At 31.9% G+C, this 21,850-nt stretch overlaps 3 protein-coding genes across 6 annotated transcripts; 1 reads left to right on the top strand and 2 right to left on the bottom strand.

Annotated features, from left to right (window-relative positions):
- Positions 1–33: 33 nt before the first annotated feature.
- Positions 34–2,962, bottom strand: LOC111303866 (NADH dehydrogenase [ubiquinone] 1 alpha subcomplex subunit 2-like). The gene is made up of 3 exons (XM_022900343.2): positions 2,733–2,962; positions 2,534–2,640; positions 34–435 (listed from the first exon to the last, which is right to left on the bottom strand). The coding sequence occupies exons 1-3, from the start codon at positions 2,816–2,818 to the stop codon at positions 332–334; spliced, it is 297 nt and encodes a 98-aa protein (XP_022756078.1). The 5' UTR covers positions 2,819–2,962; the 3' UTR covers positions 34–331.
- Positions 2,963–5,433: 2,471 nt separating this feature from the next.
- Positions 5,434–17,702, top strand: LOC111303864 (V-type proton ATPase subunit a1-like). Of its 4 annotated transcripts, XM_089742710.1 has the most exons (18): positions 5,434–5,775; positions 7,495–7,539; positions 9,274–9,396; positions 9,590–9,697; positions 10,106–10,219; positions 10,310–10,477; positions 10,730–10,867; positions 11,265–11,372; positions 11,728–11,835; positions 11,966–12,114; positions 12,562–12,715; positions 13,457–13,617; positions 14,254–14,460; positions 14,545–14,728; positions 14,824–14,907; positions 16,058–16,251; positions 16,338–16,397; positions 16,933–17,702. In XM_089742710.1, the coding sequence occupies exons 1-18, from the start codon at positions 5,623–5,625 to the stop codon at positions 17,135–17,137; spliced, it is 2,463 nt and encodes an 820-aa protein (XP_089598836.1). In that variant the 5' UTR covers positions 5,434–5,622; the 3' UTR covers positions 17,138–17,702. The 4 variants fall into 4 exon arrangements, with proteins under 4 accessions (XP_089598836.1, XP_022756074.2, XP_022756075.2 ...); XM_022900339.2 differs by lacking the exon at positions 10,730–10,867; XM_089742711.1 differs by lacking the exon at positions 7,495–7,539 and having other exon boundaries at positions 5,477–5,775.
- A 974-nt stretch (positions 17,703–18,676) lies between these two features.
- On the bottom strand, positions 18,677–20,846 carry LOC111304393 (short-chain dehydrogenase/reductase 1-like). The gene is made up of 5 exons (XM_089742458.1): positions 20,815–20,846; positions 20,478–20,721; positions 19,850–19,927; positions 19,587–19,772; positions 18,677–19,140 (listed from the first exon to the last, which is right to left on the bottom strand). Exons 1-5 carry the CDS (start codon positions 20,844–20,846, stop codon positions 18,763–18,765), a joined length of 918 nt encoding a protein of 305 aa, XP_089598584.1. The 3' UTR covers positions 18,677–18,762.
- Between the last annotated feature and the right edge of the window lie 1,004 nt (positions 20,847–21,850).

The following is a 21,850-nucleotide window of genomic DNA, read 5'->3' as shown; positions in this document are numbered from 1 at the left end:
ATATATATATATTTAGAAAGTAAGACCTTCATATTTTTAATTTAAAAAGAGAAGATTTGAATTTATTTTTATTGATTATAATTTTCATAATTAACATGTTTGCCGATAGGGGGAAAGGAAAAAGGAAAATAACAGTACAGTACTAATCAAGGGAAGTTTTTTCCATGTTTGAACCTTAAATGGCAAGAGAATAACACATATACTGAACTTTCAACAACCATCCCAAAATAGCAGTTTGATAGCTGAAAATAGAGGAAGACCATCAAAGGAAACATTTGCCAGAAAGACAGTCAACTTATTTCGAACCATTGGATTCAATAGCAGCAATATATTAGGCTTTGCCGGATGCCCCTGCTTTGACAAGGTCTTGCAGTGCCTTCAAAATCTGTGGCTCAGTAAAACCTTCCAAGCGAATGCCCCTCTCGACACCCATATCTGCATTGAAATCAAACTGAATCAGATGGATCTAATACCACAAATTATTTACGTCCACACAGCTCAGGAAAAAAAAAATGGCATGGGGAAGAAAATGAGCTTGGTGGCACACTATCAAGAAAATGGATAACAATGAACTCAAAGGCTTCTGCCAACTAGCATTAGTTTAGTAATTCTCAGTTCAAAGAACAATATCTATACTATCTATAATGGGAGTGACTGAGTTTGGTGTCACGAGTTAAGTAACACCAACTCAGTTACCGAAATTACATAAAAATAAAATATTCTAACCATAACAAAAATAAAATTAAGAATATATATGTCGTTTTGCTATTTTTATAAAAACATATTTTCTAAACAGAACTACCCACTTTTTATTAAAAGAAATTACCACATTTTATTTTTAATCAGGTAAGTTTCTCTTTCCTTTTAAAAAACTTCTTTTTTTTCCCAAAAATAGCCACATAGCGAGTGGGCAAATTCTAGTTTCAAATGATCTCACTGCACAAAGACAACAATCATACCAAATAGAAGACAAACAATATAAGCAACAAAACTAAACAGATACAATAAAGCAAGCAACAATAAATAATTGCCTAACATGAATACCTTCTACAAACACTTCCATTTGCCTAGTGGCTGGACTAAACAAATAAGTCAAAACCCCCTCATGTTGGAACACCACCAAAGTTAATGGTCAGAATAATAAATTTAGCAATTAAGTAATTTGATTCTGAGTCCCCTGTCCACAACCAAATGACCTTACTAGGCAAGCTCACAATGCCATGCAACATTGGAGGATAATGTCAACAAAGAGATGAAAGAGAATTGAATTCACCAGTATACCACAAATTCACATTGCAGAATCTTTAAGTATCTTTTAAATCAAGCGGTTTAACCAGACATATAAAGCAACAACTATGTAAAGATTCTAGATTTGACAAACACATTTTTTTTCCCATTAATAAGAGATGACCCTCAATGATAGGTTACCAATAGCTTGTTCAGATAAGGAGGGCTCTTCAGAAACAAAGAAGTCTTTTTGGTCCATCAATTTAGGTCACTAAATTATCTATTTAATTGGGTTTTCCTCTTCAAGTTTAGCAAATTGTCCTTTCTGACAGAAGGGGCTTTAATTGTGAGCCATTGGGTCATATTTTTGGTTCTAGTCAAGTTGTTAAGGTTTCATGTGTCTTTTGGTGTGTTTGAGTTGGGCAAATTGTAGAAATCTAATGATTTTAGAAATTCTAGATCTAGTCCATTATGTTCTGCGAGTCTACACTTCTATCTATATGTCTTCATATTTCAAACTGATTAGACTTGTGGTGGAGATTTGAGTTATTGATCAGAGATGTTAAGTTACTAGCTCCTGTCTTCCTTCTCTATTGCTTTCCTAAATTTCTCCACCTATGCCGTGTACTGTTCACAGAACCAAATAAGCACATGCAAACAATCATCGACCGCTGCCCTTTCTTCTCTTATTCACTCCTAAACCTTATTCCTTGTGTACAAAACTTAATTCTTCATGTTTCCCAAGCCATTTCCCCCTAGAGTCACTCAGCCAAATTGACCCAAAACTCGCATGATCAAGCACCTGCCAGGAAATTCCAAGAACCTCACACCTAGTTTTCAGCAGCTGTTTTGTGATCAAACCAATAGTCTAACCAAACTAAACCCCAAATCCTACTTTCTACCGCAACTACAACCCTAAAGATCCCTAATTTTCCAAAGCCAACTAAAGCCAATAAGGCCGATTATCTCAAATTTATCATACATCAGCCAAGTGCCAGCCAAACAGTTTATTGTGTTTTAACAACAACAGACAATAGCACAACATTTTTGTATTCAAAAGGCTATTACATTAGTAATTGCTTCCTTCAAAATTTCTATGATTTCATAATTACATATCCAAGATTCCCCTGAAGCTTACGATTTCAATGTATTAAAAAAGTTAGAATTGAAACTACCCTTGGTACAAGGAAAGTATATATTAGCATCTTGAGTTAGTAAGATTGAAATAACTTGACCACCATTAGATTGCAGATAGACTAAAGAACGAAATGAAAGCACCGGAGAAAAAAAAAAAAAAAAGAAATACCATATCTAGCCCACATCTGGGGCTCAATCCCACTGCATTCACGGATGAGGATTGGGAATTTAGGGTTTAAAGTCTTGAGATCCTTGTAATTGTTCTCCACGAATAATCTGTTACAAATATATACATAAATTATATGAAATTAAAAAAAAAAAAGAAAAATAAATGTTGAGTTTAGATTGAGGAAGAGACGGAAATAAACCTAGCGGGGGCACTGGAAGGGGAAGTTTGGCAAAGCAGAATTCGTAGTTCTTTGAGATTACGAGATAATTGGCTTCTCCATGCCATTCTTCTCTTTCCTTTATTATTTGATGAAGAAAATTTCACGACTGGGTTTCCAACTGCCCTTGAAAATGCGGCGGAAGAAATGAACGACTGGGAGAATGGGGAAGGAGAATGAAGGGTATGTTGGAATACAGATGTAATTCTAAATAATTTAATTAGTTAGTTAAATCTTAAAAATTGGAAATGTGAAAATAAAATAAAAGAAAAATAGTATAATTTTTTTTCTAGATTCTTCTTTTAAACTTCAAATTCTGACAATTTAAATATAAAAAAATAAAATAAAACTCTCCGACCAATAAAAAACACAAAATAAAACTTTTTTTGGTTAAAATGAAAAATAAAAATGAATCTTTCTATTTCTATTCTATTATTAAAGCCCTTTGTTAAATTTGATGCCATGAAACATCAATTTAATTGGAAAAATTATTAAATAATAATAATAATAATAATAAAAATAAAGTTAGGAACATATTTTTTTTATTTTTCATAAACCATATTTTATATTTAAAAATATATTACAAAAAAAAAACTCACTTTTGCTTAAAAAACTACCTATATAATTTGTCTTTTAAAACTTTTCTTAAAAAAAAATTCATGTCAAATTATAATAAGGATAAATGGGTTGGAGTAATAAGTATTATAACCTTAGAAAAAGTAAAAAAAAAAAAAAAAAAAAAGAAAGGAGAGACAGGAGAAAATGGGACAAAAATTAATACATAAAAGTTTTTATTTATTATTATTTGTAGAAAATTAAAAAAAATAAATCTTGAAAATATAATAATTAATAAAAGCATAAAAAAGCATAAAAAACAAAATTAAATCAAAACCATTCCATCAAAATTTATATTTGTTGTTAATAATAATAATTTGTTAGTAGCATTGAACTCTTAAATTCAGTTATTAAAATTCAAATTCTAACAATAATACTAACAAAATATATTTGTTTTGTCATATTTTTTATTTTTGTTATTCTTTCAAAAAAAGAGTTTATAATTTATAATAAATTAAAATATTCATATATTTGATCAAATAATTAATAAAATATATAATACTCATAAGATAGCACAAAAAATATAACAATAAAAATGTATTTGTAATATATGAAATATTATATCTAAATAAACTTAAATTTTAATATTTTTAAAATTTCATGTTGAATTAAATTTATTTTAATATTAAATAATCGTAAATGTATTAAAAATGAAAAAAAAAAACAAAACAAAAACAAATTTCCCAAGTGATGGTGTAATTTTAGTCTGCATAATAATTATATAATGGAAACTCTACTTGATGAAAAAAAAAAAAGATATCTGTTGTGATTGTCATTCCTATTGTGCATTATCAATGATTGTCGTTCCTACCATCCATTATTAATAATTATCCAATACAATGATGGTTAAGTTTTCATTAAGTTTTTTTAACTTTATAAATAAGTTTAAAAGATAACGCATACTCATTTTAGTTTACTTTAAAAAAACCACATGCACGTTTTAGTTGGTATCACTTAATTTGAAACTAAATCAAAAGCGTTATTTATACTTAATATTATAAAATTAATTTGATATACTAAATCAAGACAATAACTCATTAGAAAATTACTCAAATATATATATTTTTAAATACAATATGTATTTTAAAGGTTAGATTAAGTCAATAATACATATAAATACTAACAATTTATGTATCATATTTGTGTTATAGTAGACTTAGACTAAAAATGTTTGTTTGATTGATTTAATTAATTTTGAATCGAATTATTTTTTTATTTTTATTAATCGAATTGAATTTTTTAATTTAAAAAGTTTATTGATAGAAATTAATTTGATCGATTTAATTAATTTTTTTAATTAATCGAGTAATAAAATATATTAAGTTAAATTATATTTTAAATTATTATTTTTTAATATGTAAAATAAATTAAATAAAATTATCTAATTAAAATATTAAAATATTAAAATATTAAATTAAAAACTCTAATAATTTGAAATGAAATCGATAATTTCATATATTTTTAGTTTTATATATAAATTTTATAATATTTTGATTTAAATTTTAATTAATTCAATTTTTAAACTGAATTAATTAAAAATTGAAGTTTTTTTAAAATTATTTTTGATAACCAATTAAATTAATTCAATAATCGACCGATTAACTAAATAAAATTACTTCAATCGATTAATTTGGTTTAAATTCAATTATAAACATCTTTAAATTTGAAAATTATGTATTTATATCATATTTATTTTGTGATAAATATGTGTAAAAAATAAAATATTTTATTTTATATAGAAATGAAAATATAAAATTTATTTTTTATTTTTATAAAAATATATAATTTTTATTAAAATTTTAAATCAATTAATTTTTATATTTTTATACTATTTTTTATCATATATAAAATTGTTAAATTAACGCATAAATGAAGAATGGAACCAAGTTGTTTTTGATAAAAACCAAAGCAACTTAATTAAACATCATAATTGGGTTTAATCAAATCACCATATGAACCATCACAAAATTCAATTGCTTTACTGGGCCCAGCCAGCATTGTCCTTGCTGGACTGGCCTAAAAAAGTTTTTTTTTGTATTTTTATTTAATTCCACTTGAAAAATAGAAAATCGAATTTCCCGATTCTGAGAATTCCGAAATTTCAATGACAGTTGCGACGGGGAAACTGAAAGCAAACGCACTCGGTCTCTCGTAGATCCCAAAAAGAAAAAATAATAATAAAAATTGTCTCAGATCTGAAAACTCAGATCCAAATTTCATTTATTTCCGTTTGATTCTTCAGAAAGAGAGAGAAAAAATGGAAAGAATGGAGAGGTTCATAGATAACTTGCCGCCGATGAATCTGATGCGGTCGGAGAAAATGACGCTTGTTCAACTCATTATTCCCGTTGAGTCCGCTCACCGAGCCGTTTCTTATCTCGGTGAACTGGGTCTTCTCCAGTTCCGTGATGTATGTCTTTCTATACTCAGATCCGATTCTCTTTTTTTACTCACTTTGCATTAGTTTTAAGCGTTTCTTGAATAATTCTTGCAAAGGAGAATCTAGGATTTTGATTTGTTTGTTTGGCATTAACTAGAATTGGAATTTCACTTTTTAAGTAGTTGAATTTTATGTTCAATTGAAGTGGAAGAGTTTGTTATTCGACTTTTTAATTGCTATTGTATTCTTGCAATTGGAAAATTTGTTGAAGTCGGTGTGAATATGATCATTAGTTCGGTTTTATTTTGATGGTTGAATTTGATGAGGATGTGATGTCTTGGCTGAATTAATTTCGTGTTTCAGCCCTCTGTTTGATTTGAGAAGTGTTGGAATTGCTGTATCTAGTTAGATACGAGTGGCTCTACACTCAGAGCAAGGAAGTTATACTAGTAACGATTTTCTGATTAAGGAGTTCTTGTTTCTGATAATTACACGGTAGTTTCTGGTTTTGTTGGATAGATTTTGGAATTTGAGCGTATTTAGGACTTGGCTTTGAACTTATTGAAGAAGGTTGTACTTTATGCTTTCGTAGGTAATGCTGTATAATTTTCGGCCTTGCTTTAAGTTTCACTATAAAGGAAAGTGACATTTAATATTTGCAATGAGCTTGCTCTATTTGGAAATAGAAAATATAATTAGCTTTTGATGGGTGTATTAGTACAAGTCTTAAGTTCGCAAGTGTTATAGGGTTAGTTGAATTATTTAGAGGAGCAATTTTGTGCCAAATTTTGAGGGACTGTGAATAGATAATGACTCAGCTTTTTAGTGGGTGTTATACTAACTTAATTAGAACAGCAGTATTAGCTGGAAGTTTGGTTTGGGATTTAAAATTACTTTCTATCAACTTTTTTATTAAAGTTATTTTGATTTTATTATGCATGCAGGGTAAACTTTTTATTCTGCAATTTTATCCCAAATATTGATAATGACCATTAAATGTTCATTGTTAAAGATACCCTTTTTACTATCATCTAGGATTGAGGGTTTTTAAGAGTTGGGACCATGCTAACCTAAATATAATCACTATTAACTGAGTTGGTTATAATCCAGGTGAATAAAAGGAAGTCTTTTTGCTGATTTTATACTAATTTGGCATGAGATGCAAAAATTTGTTACTTTTGCTGGAATAAATGCTTCTATTATGAATCAGTTGTCAATACTGAAAAAGTTCTTTAAGAAATATGTATATCAGTTCTGCAATTAGAATATCCTGGTTTCGTGCATGTAAGGATGAGTGTAGGAGAATGTATCTAGGTGATAACTGGGAGATGATTCAAACTTGCCGCCCAGGGCCTAAAGGGTGGGACTGCATTGCCACCTGAAAGGTTCTGCTCTATTGAAACCATAATTTGGAAATAACCCATTTTCTGGATTTTGCATAGTATTGCATTAGATCTTATGCTATCTATTCAGTTCCAAAAAGAAATAGATAGTTTCTCATGGAACTAGGTGCTCTGATAGCAAGGGATTTATCTTGGGAATGAAAATATGTCCAAATGTCTAATGATTTTGAATATCTCTAAAGTCCTGAGTGGGTTTTAGTTTTGTGCTCTCAGCATACCTATTCTGATAGATGGTTGGCTATTTTTTTTTCTTTAAAAGGTGTTAAAACTGTTTATCTTCATCTCCTTATTCTGGTAAAAAGGGCCTTATGCTAATGGTTATATATTTCTGTCTCCACTGTGGCAGCTAAACGCTGAGAAAAGTCCTTTCCAACGAACATTTGTTAATCAGGTATCTACTTAAGCCTTAATTTATTTGTGCTATATGTGTGGCCTAGTTCTCAATTGTTAAATATGAATTTTAATGATCTGGAGATCAAGTATTATTTAATAACTGTGCAAGGTCAGTTGAAATAAGAGAATCTGCCAATTCTTTACATATTATTTCCTTGTGTAAGTGATTGTATGTACAGTTTAGTATTTGAGTGAATCAAAGAATATACTGGCCCATTTCTTTTATCTTAGTTACCGCATGCTTTTGGGAAGGGGGCATGACCAATAAAACCTGGCTGGATCCGGGCAAGTGGAATCAGAAAATATGGAAACCTATCCTTGCCCAATGTCTTCTCTGAAGGGAATGAGTGCACAACTGGGAGTGGGGTTTACCTACTGAGAGTGAGACTAGGGAGCTCTTAGAGTATGGTATGCGGGAACTCCTTCTTCTACTTTCATAAGCTAATCACAAAGAAGTCTTGTTGGATTAGCGAGGTTTGTAGCCCTTTTACTCTTGAGAGACAGGAATTTCATACAAGTGGAAAATGCAGCAAAGTAAAAGCAGGGGTTGATGTCTGGTGAGCATATGGTTAGGTTAGTAGGTACAAGGAAGCCAGTCTTTGGTCTTTTACTAAGTCTTTCCCTTCCTTGTACTGAGTATGGGATCCTTTCTTTCTTTCTTTCTAAGATTCTTTCTCTCCAGGCAAGCAAGGAAGTAAGCAAGTAAAGAAAGTGGTTTGTAAGCAATAGGTAAGCCTGTACTGCTAGTGTCAAGCAAGTGGTAAGGCAGCAGTAGGCCAATAATCCTTCTTTATAAGAGTCCTAAATCCCAGGGTCCTCGTAGTCCATAAGGGAGAAGGGAAAATAGCTTGCCTCTGAAGAGTGAAGGAACAAGCCATTACTCTAAACCAAAACAAACGCAAAGGAGTATCTTTACTCCCTTTACATTGTTCCTTGGCAAGAATAGTGGAAATGGCTACTCCAAATCCTTGAGTGGCTGGATGAATGGATTTGGGTGCATCTTAAATAAAGCAATTGATTGATTGAGTTGTTTCTGTATAAAGTCATGTGTATAATAGTTCATCTTGATTAGTGTGAGATGGTTTGACCTGTAAATGGTTGCTTCCTATAAAGAAAGTAGCCTTTCTGCTTTATGGAAGAGTTTGTTATATCAGTGAATGGTCAGGATGAATAAACTGATTGTGCTACTATTTTGTTCATAGCGTCAATTTTGATTTCTAAATTCTTTTCCTTATAATCACGAGAAGAGAAAACCAGTAAGGCAACATTTTTGTTATCTCCAGTGGCTGGGATGTACCATTGAGACTGGCCCGTCCCTTCCTTTCAGTTAACCTCCCCATCCATGGTGAAGGCTGGATTTGTCCCTAGTTCTTGATGTTGCAGCCAATGACTTTTCTAGCTAAGCTAGTTGGCACCTTTCACTAAGCTGACACTGTGATAAGTGATGCATTCTGACATCATATCTACTTTGCTTTTGTGGAATGTTAATTTTGTTATGCTTGTGTTAAAATCTCTTAAAGAGAACAACTTTTGGTTTTCAAATGACAAGAAATAGAATGTGATTGGTATGGGCTTATGTTCAATTTTTACTAAGATGGAAGGAAATTGCTAATCATGTCTCATTGATGTCTAAACTTCATTTCTGATTTTGTCTCTTTTCTAGAATGACATTAACTACAGTTGCTGATTACCAAATATTGAAGTCATTTTAATTTCTGAGAGGTCTTAACAGGTGAAGCGTTGTGGAGAAATGTCAAGAAAGCTACGCTTTTTCAAAGATCAAATTAGTAAAGCTGGTCTACTATCTTCAGTACTCCCTGTTGTAGAGCCAGATGTAGAATTGGAGGAATTAGAGGTACATTTGCTCTACTCCCACTAAATAATCATTCCTTTCCCTCTCTGACTTGCATTGAGGATTTTTTTTTTTTTTTGTTATTCCAGCAGTTAGAGAAAGTAAGTTTATTGAACTCAATTATAGTTAATTTAAGTATTAGTGGTCTTCTCTGATATCAAATGTGTATCATTTTTTGTGCTTGTTACAATTTCAGATACAACTAGCTGAGCATGAGCATGAACTAATTGAAATGAACTCCAACAGTGAAAAACTTCGACAAACATACAATGAGCTTTTGGAGTTCAAGATGGTTTTGCAAAAGGTGAATTTCTTGTCTCATTTCTTTCAGTTACATATTTATATTTATGTTCTAGGGACCTTTTATTGCATTTGTTGATCAATTTCTTTCCCATATTCACTGCACAGTAATTTGAGGGTTTTACTTTCTTTACTTAAATTCCTTCTAATCTTAATTATTCCACCATTTGGTTGATTTCTTGAAGCCATTGTTTTTAGCCCACAGTTTAGATATTAGTTCCTGTAAATTTTGTATCAAGTTCATATTTTTGTTAGTGGTTTTGATGTGTAACCTTATAAAATCCATGTTAACTGTTGTCAGTTTACATTTTGGATGCTACATTTTTGGGAAGAGTTGGGCTGTAAAACCTTTGTGCCCAAATGTTTATGTTGAATATTGAATGCCTTCTCTTACATATTGCTCAAATTCTAGGCAGGTGGTTTTCTTGTCTCAAGTAATAATCATGCAGTTGCTGAGGAAAGGGAATTAAGTGAGAATGTGTACTCTAATGATGATTATGTTGAGACATCATCATTACTTGAACAGGTATTTTTTTTATCCTGTTATTGAATTACTTTTTTTTTTTGCAAACCTATTTCTTTGGTTCCATGTACTCTATGCTTATTCACTGTACAGGAAATGAGGCCTGCTGACCAATCTGGGTTGAGATTCATCAGTGGAATTATTTGTAAATCCAAGGCTCTTAGATTTGAGAGGATGTTATTTCGTGCTACTAGAGGCAACATGCTTTTCTATCAGTCATCGGCTGGTGAAGAAATCATGGATCCTGTATCTGCTGAGATGGTTTATTTTCCTACTCATCACTATCATTATGTTGCTAAATCTTACTTTCAGTTATCTTTTCATTTGGAAATTTTCACTGTTTTTTGTTTCATTCTATCTCTGTCCTGTCTACATCCAAAGATGTTTATGGAATTGCTTTCTGATAACTAGGTTGTTGCAGTATTGAAAGCTACGTTACAATTTTACAAAAAAAAAAAAAAAGAAAGAAAGAAAGCAACTCTACAATTTTTTTTTTCTGGTTCACCTTTGCAGGTTGAGAAAACTGTATTTGTAGTTTTTTTCTCTGGGGAACAGGCAAGGACAAAGATTTTGAAAATTTGCGAAGCATTTGGAGCTAATTGCTATCCTGTTCCTGAAGACATTAGTAAACAAAGGCAAATAACTAGAGAAGTAAGTGCAGGGTCATGGAGGTTAACTATTTTATTTTTCCACTTGAAAATTTGAAGCACAAGTGTGTAGATTGCCATTTATATGGCTTGTGCCTATTATACTAATTGAATTGTGTTTTGAATTAAATACAAATCTGTTAATGTTCATTTGATCTTCAAAACCACGCGTAAAATGGCATGCTCTTGGTACTTTGATGAGATGACCTAACAGTTATAATTTTGCTTTTTGAAAATTTTTATTCTGGAATATACAATAGTAAATACAAACTTTGATTCAATTTGGCTCTGTTTTATCTTCCTCCCTTGTCTATCAATATGTCTTTGCATGTTTGTTATTAGTTGGAGTTTCGATGGAAATCTGTATTCTTCTGGTTAAAAGTTTTGGTTTTTGGTCACAGGTCTTGTCACGTCTTTCTGAATTGGAAACCACATTGGATGCTGGTATGCGCCACCGAAATAAAGCTCTGACTTCAATTGGATACCATCTACAACAATGGATGAGCATGGTAAGATCCATCTAGTGAATGTACCTTGTCTTGTATATTTGTTGCCTTTGCTGGAACAATGAACATCACAACGTGGAAAATATCTAAAATAGCATTTGAAAATCCCACAAGTATGGTATGTGTGATGCTATGATATAATCAACTAGGACCCTTGTGATTTTATTTCTTTTAAACCAGGTATTCGCCACATCTAGTGAATGTACCTTATCTCATATATTTGTTGCCTTTGATGGAGCAATGAACATCACAATGTGGAAAATATCTAAACTAGCATATGAAATCCCATAAGTATGGTATGTATGATGCTATGATGTAATCAACTAAGACCCTTGTGATTTTATTTCTTTCAAACCAGGTACGAAGGGAGAAAGCCGTATATGATACGCTGAATATGTTGAATTTTGATGTTACAAAGAAATGTCTCGTTGGGGAGGGATGGTGCCCTATATTTGCAAAAGCTCAGGTATCTTATTGTGCATCATCATTCTAAATTCTGTGTAACTAACATTTCTCAGTTTTTTCTGTGTCCTCTTGATCTTCTTTTACAACATTGTAGCCTTAGAATTGAGGAAATAGGTTTTTATGCCTGACAGATTCAAGAAGCACTGCAACGGGCAACATTTGATAGCAATTCACAAGTAGGTATAATTTTTCATGTGATGGATGCTGTGGAATCACCTCCTACATATTTCAGAACAAACCATTTCACAAATGCATATCAGGAGATTGTTGATGCATATGGGTGAGTTCTAGAATGATGCTATGCTGCTTTAACTTATGGCTGGCATGCTTTCTGTTGATAGATTTGAGAAAAATGTAAACTACTCACTTTAAATAGGATGGTTGTCCACTATTAAGAATCTTGTTGTATTCATCTATACCTGAGTACAAACTTTCAAGTATATAGATGGTTTATGTTTTAGATGGTAATGGGGGATGTCACCTTCTGTTTCCTGGTCAACATGATTTACTTACCAACAGTTTTGCTAGTTGTTAGAAGATTTATGTTATGACACTAAATGTCAAAGTTGAACTATCTCATCCATATTCTAACAGCCTGTTTATGTGTTCTTGATCAATTAAATGAATCATAGTGACTTCAGGATAAGCTGTTTATATGTTTAGTGGTGATGTTTTTACTTGTTACCTATATAACCTATCGGAATACTAACGTGAGAACTTTTTGCAGTGTTGCTAGATATCAGGAGGCAAATCCTGCAGTTTACACCGTTATTACTTTTCCGTTTCTTTTTGCGGTGATGTTTGGTGATTGGGGTCATGGAATATGCTTGTTATTGGGAGCGTTGGTCCTCATAGCTCGAGAAAGCAGGCTCAACACTCAGGCATGTCTGCAAACATATCTATATAGAGTTGAACCTAGCAGGCTAACATCATATGTGCATAATACAGAAACTGTTATGGTTATAGTAGGAATACTGGACAGGACATCGTTCTTATTGGAACTGTTAAGCAAGGCTTTAACACTGACATGGGATTGCATTTTATTTTAGTTAAATATAATTCCTACTTCAGTGATGTTTTGAATGGTTGAGTTGACCCATTACAACATTAATACTGCAGAAACTGGTCTGATTGGTTAAAAATCTGAAATACAAGTTTATGAGTATCTTCTAAATGGATTTTCCACGTTCTGATGTCTTCCTCTTTTCTATATTGGTGTGACTGATCTTGCAAGATATCATTTTCCCCTCATTAGTCAAACTACCCCTTTCAAGGATCCTGTTAGGTCTAGGTTCTTAGGAGAACAGAAAATAAGATTTTATTTTACTTTTCAGTTAAAGAAAAGCATCTGATTCAAAGTGAGAAATGACATTGGAATGGATATGGACTTGATAGTGTGACAATTATATCTTCTTTTTTTTGTCTTATTCTGTTGGCATGCTTCAATCGATTGAGAAGTTATATATGTACATGCTCTCTGTGATCTATATTTCTTGATATGATAACATTTCATTCTCTATGATTTTGCTGCAAAATGTGTGTGGTGCTTGTGTGACTTCTAGCCCTGGGTAGATTTATTTGTAGCATGTAATTTTTGTAATTACACATTTGATAACTTACAGAAACTTGGAAGCTTTATGGAGATGCTGTTTGGGGGGCGCTATGTACTCCTTCTAATGTCACTTTTTTCAGTTTATTGTGGGTTGATTTACAATGAATTCTTCTCTGTTCCCTTTCACATATTTGGCGGTTCTGCTTACAAATGCCGAGATGCTACCTGCAGGTTTGCATTACTACTTAAGATCTCTAAATAAAGTAGAATCTCATTACCCAGTGTTTACTAGAAAGATAAAAAGTGCTGTTTTCATCTGATGTCATCCTCTGTCCTATAATTTTCTCAGAAGCACCTTCTTTTTAATTTCCTTAACTGCTATTGTGGATTTAATATATTTTCTGGTTTTGATTTCTCAATTACTTTATATTTCTTTCTTTTATGTAAGTATATACTGGGTACATAGTATTTGCAGCCATCTTTGCACTGCAGTTGAAAGAGAATTGGACTTTATTATGTGTGGTGCTGCACCATTGAATCAACCTCTGTAGATCTTCTTTTAAATAAAACTTTATTTTTATCAGATAATAGATCAATCAGGTGAGTTTCATGTTTTTTAAAGGCATTGATCAACCTTAAATTAGTATTTCTTGTTTACGTGCATCTATCTTAGTTGTATTTTACGTGTTAACAAAGGGAGACTAGCTTAGTTTCCATCTAGTAGCTTAAAGCATTGGTTTTGAGCTAAGGTTAGAGGTTTAGACTTGCGATAGTCAGGCAGACTAACAATTTCTCATATACTAAGATAAGAGTATTCTTTTTCTTCAACTAATGTTGTTACTTCGCTGTTATGTTTGTTTTGGTCAGTGATGCACACTCTGCTGGTTTAATCAAATTTCGTGATCCGTACCCATTTGGTGTGGATCCAAGCTGGCGTGGAAGTCGTTCAGAGTTGCCTTTTCTGAACTCTCTTAAAATGAAGATGTCAATTTTGCTGGGTGTGGCCCAAATGAACCTAGGAATTCTATTAAGTTATTTCAATGCACGTTTTTTTCACAACTCCCTGGATGTTAGGTGTGTTTTTCTTCCTCTGATTTATACCCTGTTTTTCACTTGCCTTCTTTAAGTGATGAAAGTGCACTTTGCATCTTGTCATAGGTATCAGTTTGTGCCACAGATGATATTTCTTAACTCCCTTTTTGGGTATCTTTCACTTCTCATTATAATTAAGTGGTGCACTGGTTCTCAAGCGGACCTTTATCATGTGGTGATCTATATGTTTTTGAGTCCCACTGATGATCTTGGTGATAACGAGTTATTTTGGGGCCAGAGGCCACTTCAGGTATGATTTTCTGTCTTCTGGCTACTGTTGCAGACTGTTGTTTGCATTGTTGTGTTTCATCTTCACAGCAGTCTGTTGTTGCTTAACTTGTGCAGATTGTATTATTGCTTCTGGCATTAGTTGCGGTTCCATGGATGCTCTTTCCTAAACCTTTTATTTTGAAGAAGCTTCATTCTGAGGTACTATGTTGTTGACCTTTCTTGCTTGTTGCTTTCTTAAAGCTATTTTGCTAATTTTTTTAGTTTCTATGGCTAACATTTACTGTTTATTGTACTTAGCATTTGAATTCAGTATATTTTGAAGAATTCATTGTGTTAAAAAAGGAAAACCTTTAAAATTAGCCAACCAGATTGTCTAATTGAATGGCTGATATGTCATGTGAATCTTGTTGACTTATCTTCTGGTCCTCAAAATATTTTGTTATTTCTCAAGAGTTAGCTTCTCCTCTAGATAAAGGTTTAAACGTGAAAGAGTGCTAAGAATTATGTGTCTATGCATGGTAATCAGATCATCCTGGTGTAAGCATTTTCATCTGTGTGGGGCATGCCCATTCCTTATGAAAATAATGTGCTAAGTATTTGGATTGCGACAATGTTTTCCTGTGTGTGAAAGCATCCAGCCCAACGTTAATAGAGTTATAAATTAGAACTAAAAACTTTAGTTTATGGACAAGAAATGATTTGAAAAACTCTTACGTCTACTTACTTTGGTAAGTGGTACATATGAAGCTATGATGTGGAGTTGTGGGTGACAGAGTACCTTGTTTTTAAATTGGATGTATAACCATTGGAACCCATTAATTGTTTAGTAGTATATGGATGTTCTGTTATATAACTGGCTTTTCTGGTCCTTCCTCTTTTGCAAGGTATTATGAAGTGCTTCTAACATAGGGCTGCATGATAACAACTAAAAATTCTCTGACTACTTTTTTGCACATTTGAATTGTTTTTGAATGCTTTTTGTGCTTAGTTATTGCACTACTAGACCTTTTGTTGTTTCCAATTTCACTATAAAGAGGAAATATAAAAGCATAGTAGTCAGCAATCCATATTCTTTCTTGATCTCAAATGCTCTTTCTTATGTGGGAAGTAAGTTGTTATTCCAATGACTTTGAAGAGCTAAGCATTTAATTACTCAAGAAACTTGTTTGAAAGTAATTGTTGTGATATTATCTGAAATGCGGAACACTTTGGATTATATTCTAGGCCCCTTTTCTATTGTTGTCTAGTATAATAGTAGATTTTTCTTTTCAATTATTAGAACAAATTTAGAAGAGTTCACATGAATGCCTTGTTAGTTATTTAATCTTTTTCCTTCAATAACTTTTAGAGATTTCAAGGTCGCACCTATGGCATGCTTGGCACCTCTGAGTTTGATCTTGATGTAGAACCTGATTCTGCACGGCTGCATCATGAGGAGTTCAACTTTAGTGAGGTCTTTGTGCACCAAATGATACACTCCATTGAGTTTGTTCTAGGTGCTGTCTCTAACACAGCATCATATCTTCGACTTTGGGCTTTAAGGTACACCTATGATTTTATCAGTTTGAATGTTTTCCACCGTCTCTTAAATAAATGTTTAGCTAATGTCTGCTTCAAATACATTACAGCTTGGCACACTCTGAATTATCGACTGTTTTCTACGAGAAAGTCCTACTACTTGCCTGGGGGTGAGTTCCTTTTAATGTTCTACATGGTGCATGCTAGTCTTGTGTATAATCCAACTTCTTCCCATCCGTTAATGCTCTCTTCTTAGTTTATGGTTTATATGTTTAAGTGTTAGATGCATGACAATGAAACTAAACCACTGCACAGGCCATAAAAATGACAAGAATTAGTATACTGTAGTTGTTTCTTGTGTGATATAACAAATTTCAACCGTTTCCTAGATTGATTGCCACTTAGACAAGCCGGTTAAACATATCATAACACATGGTTCTTGAGTTCGAGCTGAATAACTTAAAAATAAATTCTCTTGTTGAAGCATTGGTCAGTATGTTAATGTTATATGAACAATACTTTTTTTTGGCATTGAAACTAGAATACATTGTGCATAATTTTCAGTTAAGAATAGTAGAAGCTAGATTAATCCAGCCAATATGCTATTACATACGTGGCATGTTTTCATGTTCTTAATGTGTATAAGCATTCACTATTCTCTTATATAATGCTTGTGTATGACTTCATGAATAATGATTATTACAGGTATGACAACATTGTCATTCGATTTGTTGGGCTAGCAGTTTTTGCCTTTGCAACTGCTTTCATACTACTCATGATGGAGACTCTTAGCGCATTCCTTCATGCCTTGCGTCTTCACTGGGTGGAATTTCAAAATAAATTCTACCATGGTGATGGCTACAAGTTCAAACCTTTTTCATTTGTTTTGATAGCAGAGGATGACGATTAGCTAAACTATAATCCTGCTTTTCTTTCTTGATTACGTTTGCAAGAGAAGAGATGAGAATATTTTGATGACGGAAGCTACACAAAAATGGACATACTGCAAGCATCGCAATTTGGCTGGACAGAGTTTCCCTTCTCACCCCAGTTTCTTGTGCTGCCCAAATTTAACATAGGAATGTGATATCCTGGCACACGTTTTTTAATTTTCTTGATATAACAAGACTTTGCTGATAGTCATATTTTTTTCTTTCGATTTTGTAGCTTCAAAACAGGAGAAATGGGGTGGGTGGGTGGGAGGGAGAAAGGGGGCTGTTAGAGCTAGTTGTAAAGAGGAGCTGTGAATTCATTATACCATGTAGCATTGCCTGGATTTCATTATTTTTTTTTTTTCCTACAATTAAGAAGGTGGGTGAGGGTTTGGGCAGAGGAAATGATTGATTTTATAAAATTTTACGAGCACCGACACAGGATAGTGTGGATTTTGAAGGCAATATAGGCTTTTGTCACGTTCTTAATGTAATGATTAATCACATTCTTATAGAATTCAATTCTTGCCTTAATATGTTATATAGAGAATTCCAATAACAAACTTCATTTGCTTCTTTCTATTATTGTGGATAATTTATCATATGTATTTTAAAATGAAATATTAAATTTGATTATTGAAATTAAAAACACAATTTTCAGTCAACGGATCATATAATTGTCGGTCAAAGTCTTCACTGTTTGTGGTGAAGATTCTGCAGAATTTACTGAACGCATGTTTTAAAGGGAGATGAGATGCCCCATCAAAAGGCAATTTAGATCACAAAGCTCTGATATTTTTCTCGCTCAACAACCAACTTGCACTTGTCCAAAACCAACATATAGAAATAAAATAAAGACTTGAATTATCGTGATCGAGTTTTGTATTGCATTGATCCGACTTGTTCAATTACACCTTTAATTCATTCATATGAAAAATCATCACAGTTTAATCAAAAAGTGTTGATGTGGATGGCAGTTATCTGTTGCTCTCGTAAAATGCTATGGCATTTGTTTGATAATATGGTTTAAATATAATATAAAAAAAAAAAACTCATAAATGGCATAGATATAATATGTAACAAATTGATGATAATTTTTTTTTTTTATGAGTAGTTGGATTAATGGTTTTTAAATAAAAATTTATCCAAACTTTATAAGAAGTCTTATTTTAATTCAAATAAAAATAAATACGAATATTAAATTTGAAAAAAAAAACAAAAATATGTGATTTAAAGTATCTAACGAGTAAAAGTACAAAGACAGATAATATACAGCACCCTTCTTGTCCCGTACCCAAAATATATATATATATTTATTTATTTATGTATATATAATAAATAAATTTTTACAGTTAGTAGGCTCTATTAGTAAGCTTAAAAATCGGATCAATTTCTAGAATTAGAAGGTAGAATTCGTGTATGACAAGGGAAAATTTTATCAAAAGTTTTCACAAATTACTTATTTGAACAAAATTTTAAACTTTTAAAAATAGTAGTATCTATTTAGCAAACTTTAATAATTTAATTTATTTGAGGATCAAACTAATTTTGTAGTTTGGGACACGTAAGTAATTAAGGATATGTTCGGCCATCGCCAATTGAGTCAAAATTCTGCTACTTGGGTCTGATCAAAGTAACATCCTGTTGGGCCCCCATCAGGTATAAGAGCACACATAACAGGACCTTTAGCTCCTTCTTCCGCACTCATGAGCCCTGTGTGAAAATTCAGGTCGGTCTTAACAAATCCAGGATGAACACAATTTATGCACATTTTAGGGTACTTTCTGGCAATAATTCTCGTGTAGGCATTGAGGGCGGCCTTGGAAATGCTATAAGCTGGCAGCATTAGGGGCCATCCATTGGCTTCAATTTCATTGTCTTTAAAGTCGTTGAAAAAAGTTTGCATTAAAGCATCCAACTTCTCTTCACTCAGATTCTCTACGTCACTAAGTTGATTTCTAATGCACTCGCTTGGTATCCTCTGCATTCAGAAAAATTTTCTGTTAGACAAGTGTTTCGTAAATAAAAGATAGTAAGAATGTAAAAAAATCGAATAAGAATGAGTTTTCTTATGTTTGTGATTTATTCGTTAATGAATAAATTTTGAAATATTATTCATAATCGATCATTAAACAAAATCTAATATTTTCATAAATTATTTGTCAAATATTATTAATTTATATTATCAAATATAAATAAATTAAATATAAATAAATTTTATTATATTTGTATAATTAACAAACGGTAAAATATTATTTGTGATTATTTATTGAATTTAATAAACAAATATAAATTAACGAAAATTAAGTTTATTATCAAATTCTTGGTCAAATGTGCAGTTCGTGTTTTTTTTATTAATAATAAATAATGTAATAAATATTTGATGCAGTACCGGTTTATAAATTCTATATGGAAGGGTCAATGTACCTTTAGTTCGCCTCGGAGAGAGGAGATGTTAACAATTCTCGCACCCGAAGGGGAAAGCAGCAAGAGTGGAAGGAGAGCTTCTGTTACTTTCTTTGCACCATAGTAATTAGTCTTTAAGCATTGTTCTGCACCCTCATATGTTTGCTTAAGCAAACCTTGAACCATCTTGGCTGCCTTACCAGAGAGCTGCATCAACAATTAGTTCATAAAGCATTCCTCTACCTGATTCATGGCTCATTTATTTTAAGGTTTGGCTAGCTTACCCATGTTGTAGGATCTATGTTTAAGGCTTTTAGGCCATCTAGATCAACTGTTACCTCACTTGCACCTGCATTATTGACCTGTGAAGATATTACATATGATCCTCTGATTAATTTTGGTAAGCTTCTAGAAAAATATATTAACTTACTTCATTTACATGAAACTCTTGAAACTTTTGAAAAAAATGCTTTTGTTATCGAGCTTCGATTTGAGGATATTTTCATAAACATAAAAGGAAAGAACGGTTAAAGATAAAGATAAAAAGTATTTTTTATATTTGTATTTTAACACGTAAGTCAATAAAAATCAGATAAAAAAAATAAAAAAATATAAAAAAAATAAAAAAAATCAATTAAATGAATCTGATTTCATAATACCTAAATCTTTATATTTATAAATAAGTTGAGAGAATAAAAAAAAATAATTAAGATAAGATCAAATTAAAGTGTCTTGATCATATCAAATCAGATTGGTATAAATGATCAAAATATCTATGATTGTTTGTTGAAAATTTTGAGAAAGAAAAAAACCATTGTGTCTTTTTGACCTTCACAAATCTCGTAAGATTTCATTTGTATATCAGTTGAGCTGAAAGAAGAAAAATTAGCAACCAACGAAATCATTTCTTACCAAGATATCAAGCCGTCCAAACATTTCTCTTAGGATTTTGGCCAACGATTGGATGCTAATCGGATCCAGTACATCGAGCTGATGGAAAACTAAATTCAACAAGCCTAATTCCTGAAGCTTTGATGTTGCTTCCTTTCCTCTATTCTCATTCCTGGCTGTTAACACGACTGTGAGGCCTTGGGTTGCAAGTTGCCGTGCAATCTCAAGTCCTATGCCTTTATTTGCTCCTGTGACTACTGCATATCTGCTATAACCCCATCAAACCAATGCAATTACAATAATGTTATTCAGAGAATCATTACAGTTAAATTGAACCTGTGAAGTACTAAGAGCTAACCTTTTCCCTTCAAGCTTTCCATTGTTTTTCATTGTCTCCCTTCAACCAAACAGAAAATAGAACTAATTAATAAATATATATAATAACCAAACTGACTAATTAATTATATATAAATCAAACATTATCTAATAATCAGCTCATTTTTCGAATCTTTAAGCTTGAAATTTGCATTTAACAACATGAAAAACAATTCATGATCTTTTGAGCATGGTTAGGCAAAGAACCTGTAAAAGCATGCAAAGCAATAAGAATTGGAAAGGAGCAAAATGTGAATGAGTAAGTACTTGGAAGACAGTTCATTAGAGTATTAATATATATAATTTTAAAGAAAGAGATCAGAAAAGGATATTTTGATGATAGGAGGGCAAAGGGCAAATCTTTAGTTTGAACAGAAAAGGATGTATATGTCTTATGTTTCTCGGAAACGACGACTTGAATGTGGATATTCGCTAGATTCCTGACCTCATCATTAACCGGCTGTGGTATTTTGTTACGGCCGAGGTCTGAAGCTTTGCTTGGGTCGCGCCGATGGTTAAGCGTCTTTATATGTACCTTCACCATTGATATATCTTTAAAGTTTAAAATCTTATATTGAAATTATCATATCAAAATTATTTTAATATACAAAAATAACATACTTTTTGAAACGACAAGAGATTCATAAACTATATTTTCTCTTCAAGTCGATTCAAAATTCTCTTTAATTACCTCAAATTGCAACAATACGAATAGCATGTTGGGCTAGTTGCCTAGTCCGGCTTAATATTACTGAGTTATGTTGACACAACACACGTAAATAGCTTAGGTTGATCATTTAATATTTAGTATTAAAATTATAAAATTATAAAATTTTATAAAATTTTATAAAATTATAACTCTGTAAGTATTATTATTTTTTGTGACATGTTCTTGTATTTTTTTTATTTAGTATTATATTTTTGTAAATATGTTTTCCTTAATTATTCAAGTTAGAATTATTAGATTAATCTTAATTATGATTATTTGATTTTTTTTTCTTTTTATATTAGTTTTGGAT

The sequence above is a fragment of the Durio zibethinus genome, chromosome 13 (genome assembly GCF_047325235.1).
Source record: "Durio zibethinus cultivar Kanyao isolate XHJ-2024 chromosome 13, ASM4732523v1, whole genome shotgun sequence".
NCBI classification, from domain to species: domain Eukaryota; kingdom Viridiplantae; phylum Streptophyta; class Magnoliopsida; order Malvales; family Malvaceae; genus Durio; species Durio zibethinus.
Note: the sequence above shows the minus strand (reverse complement) of the source record. Positions and strands in the feature narration are given on the sequence as shown.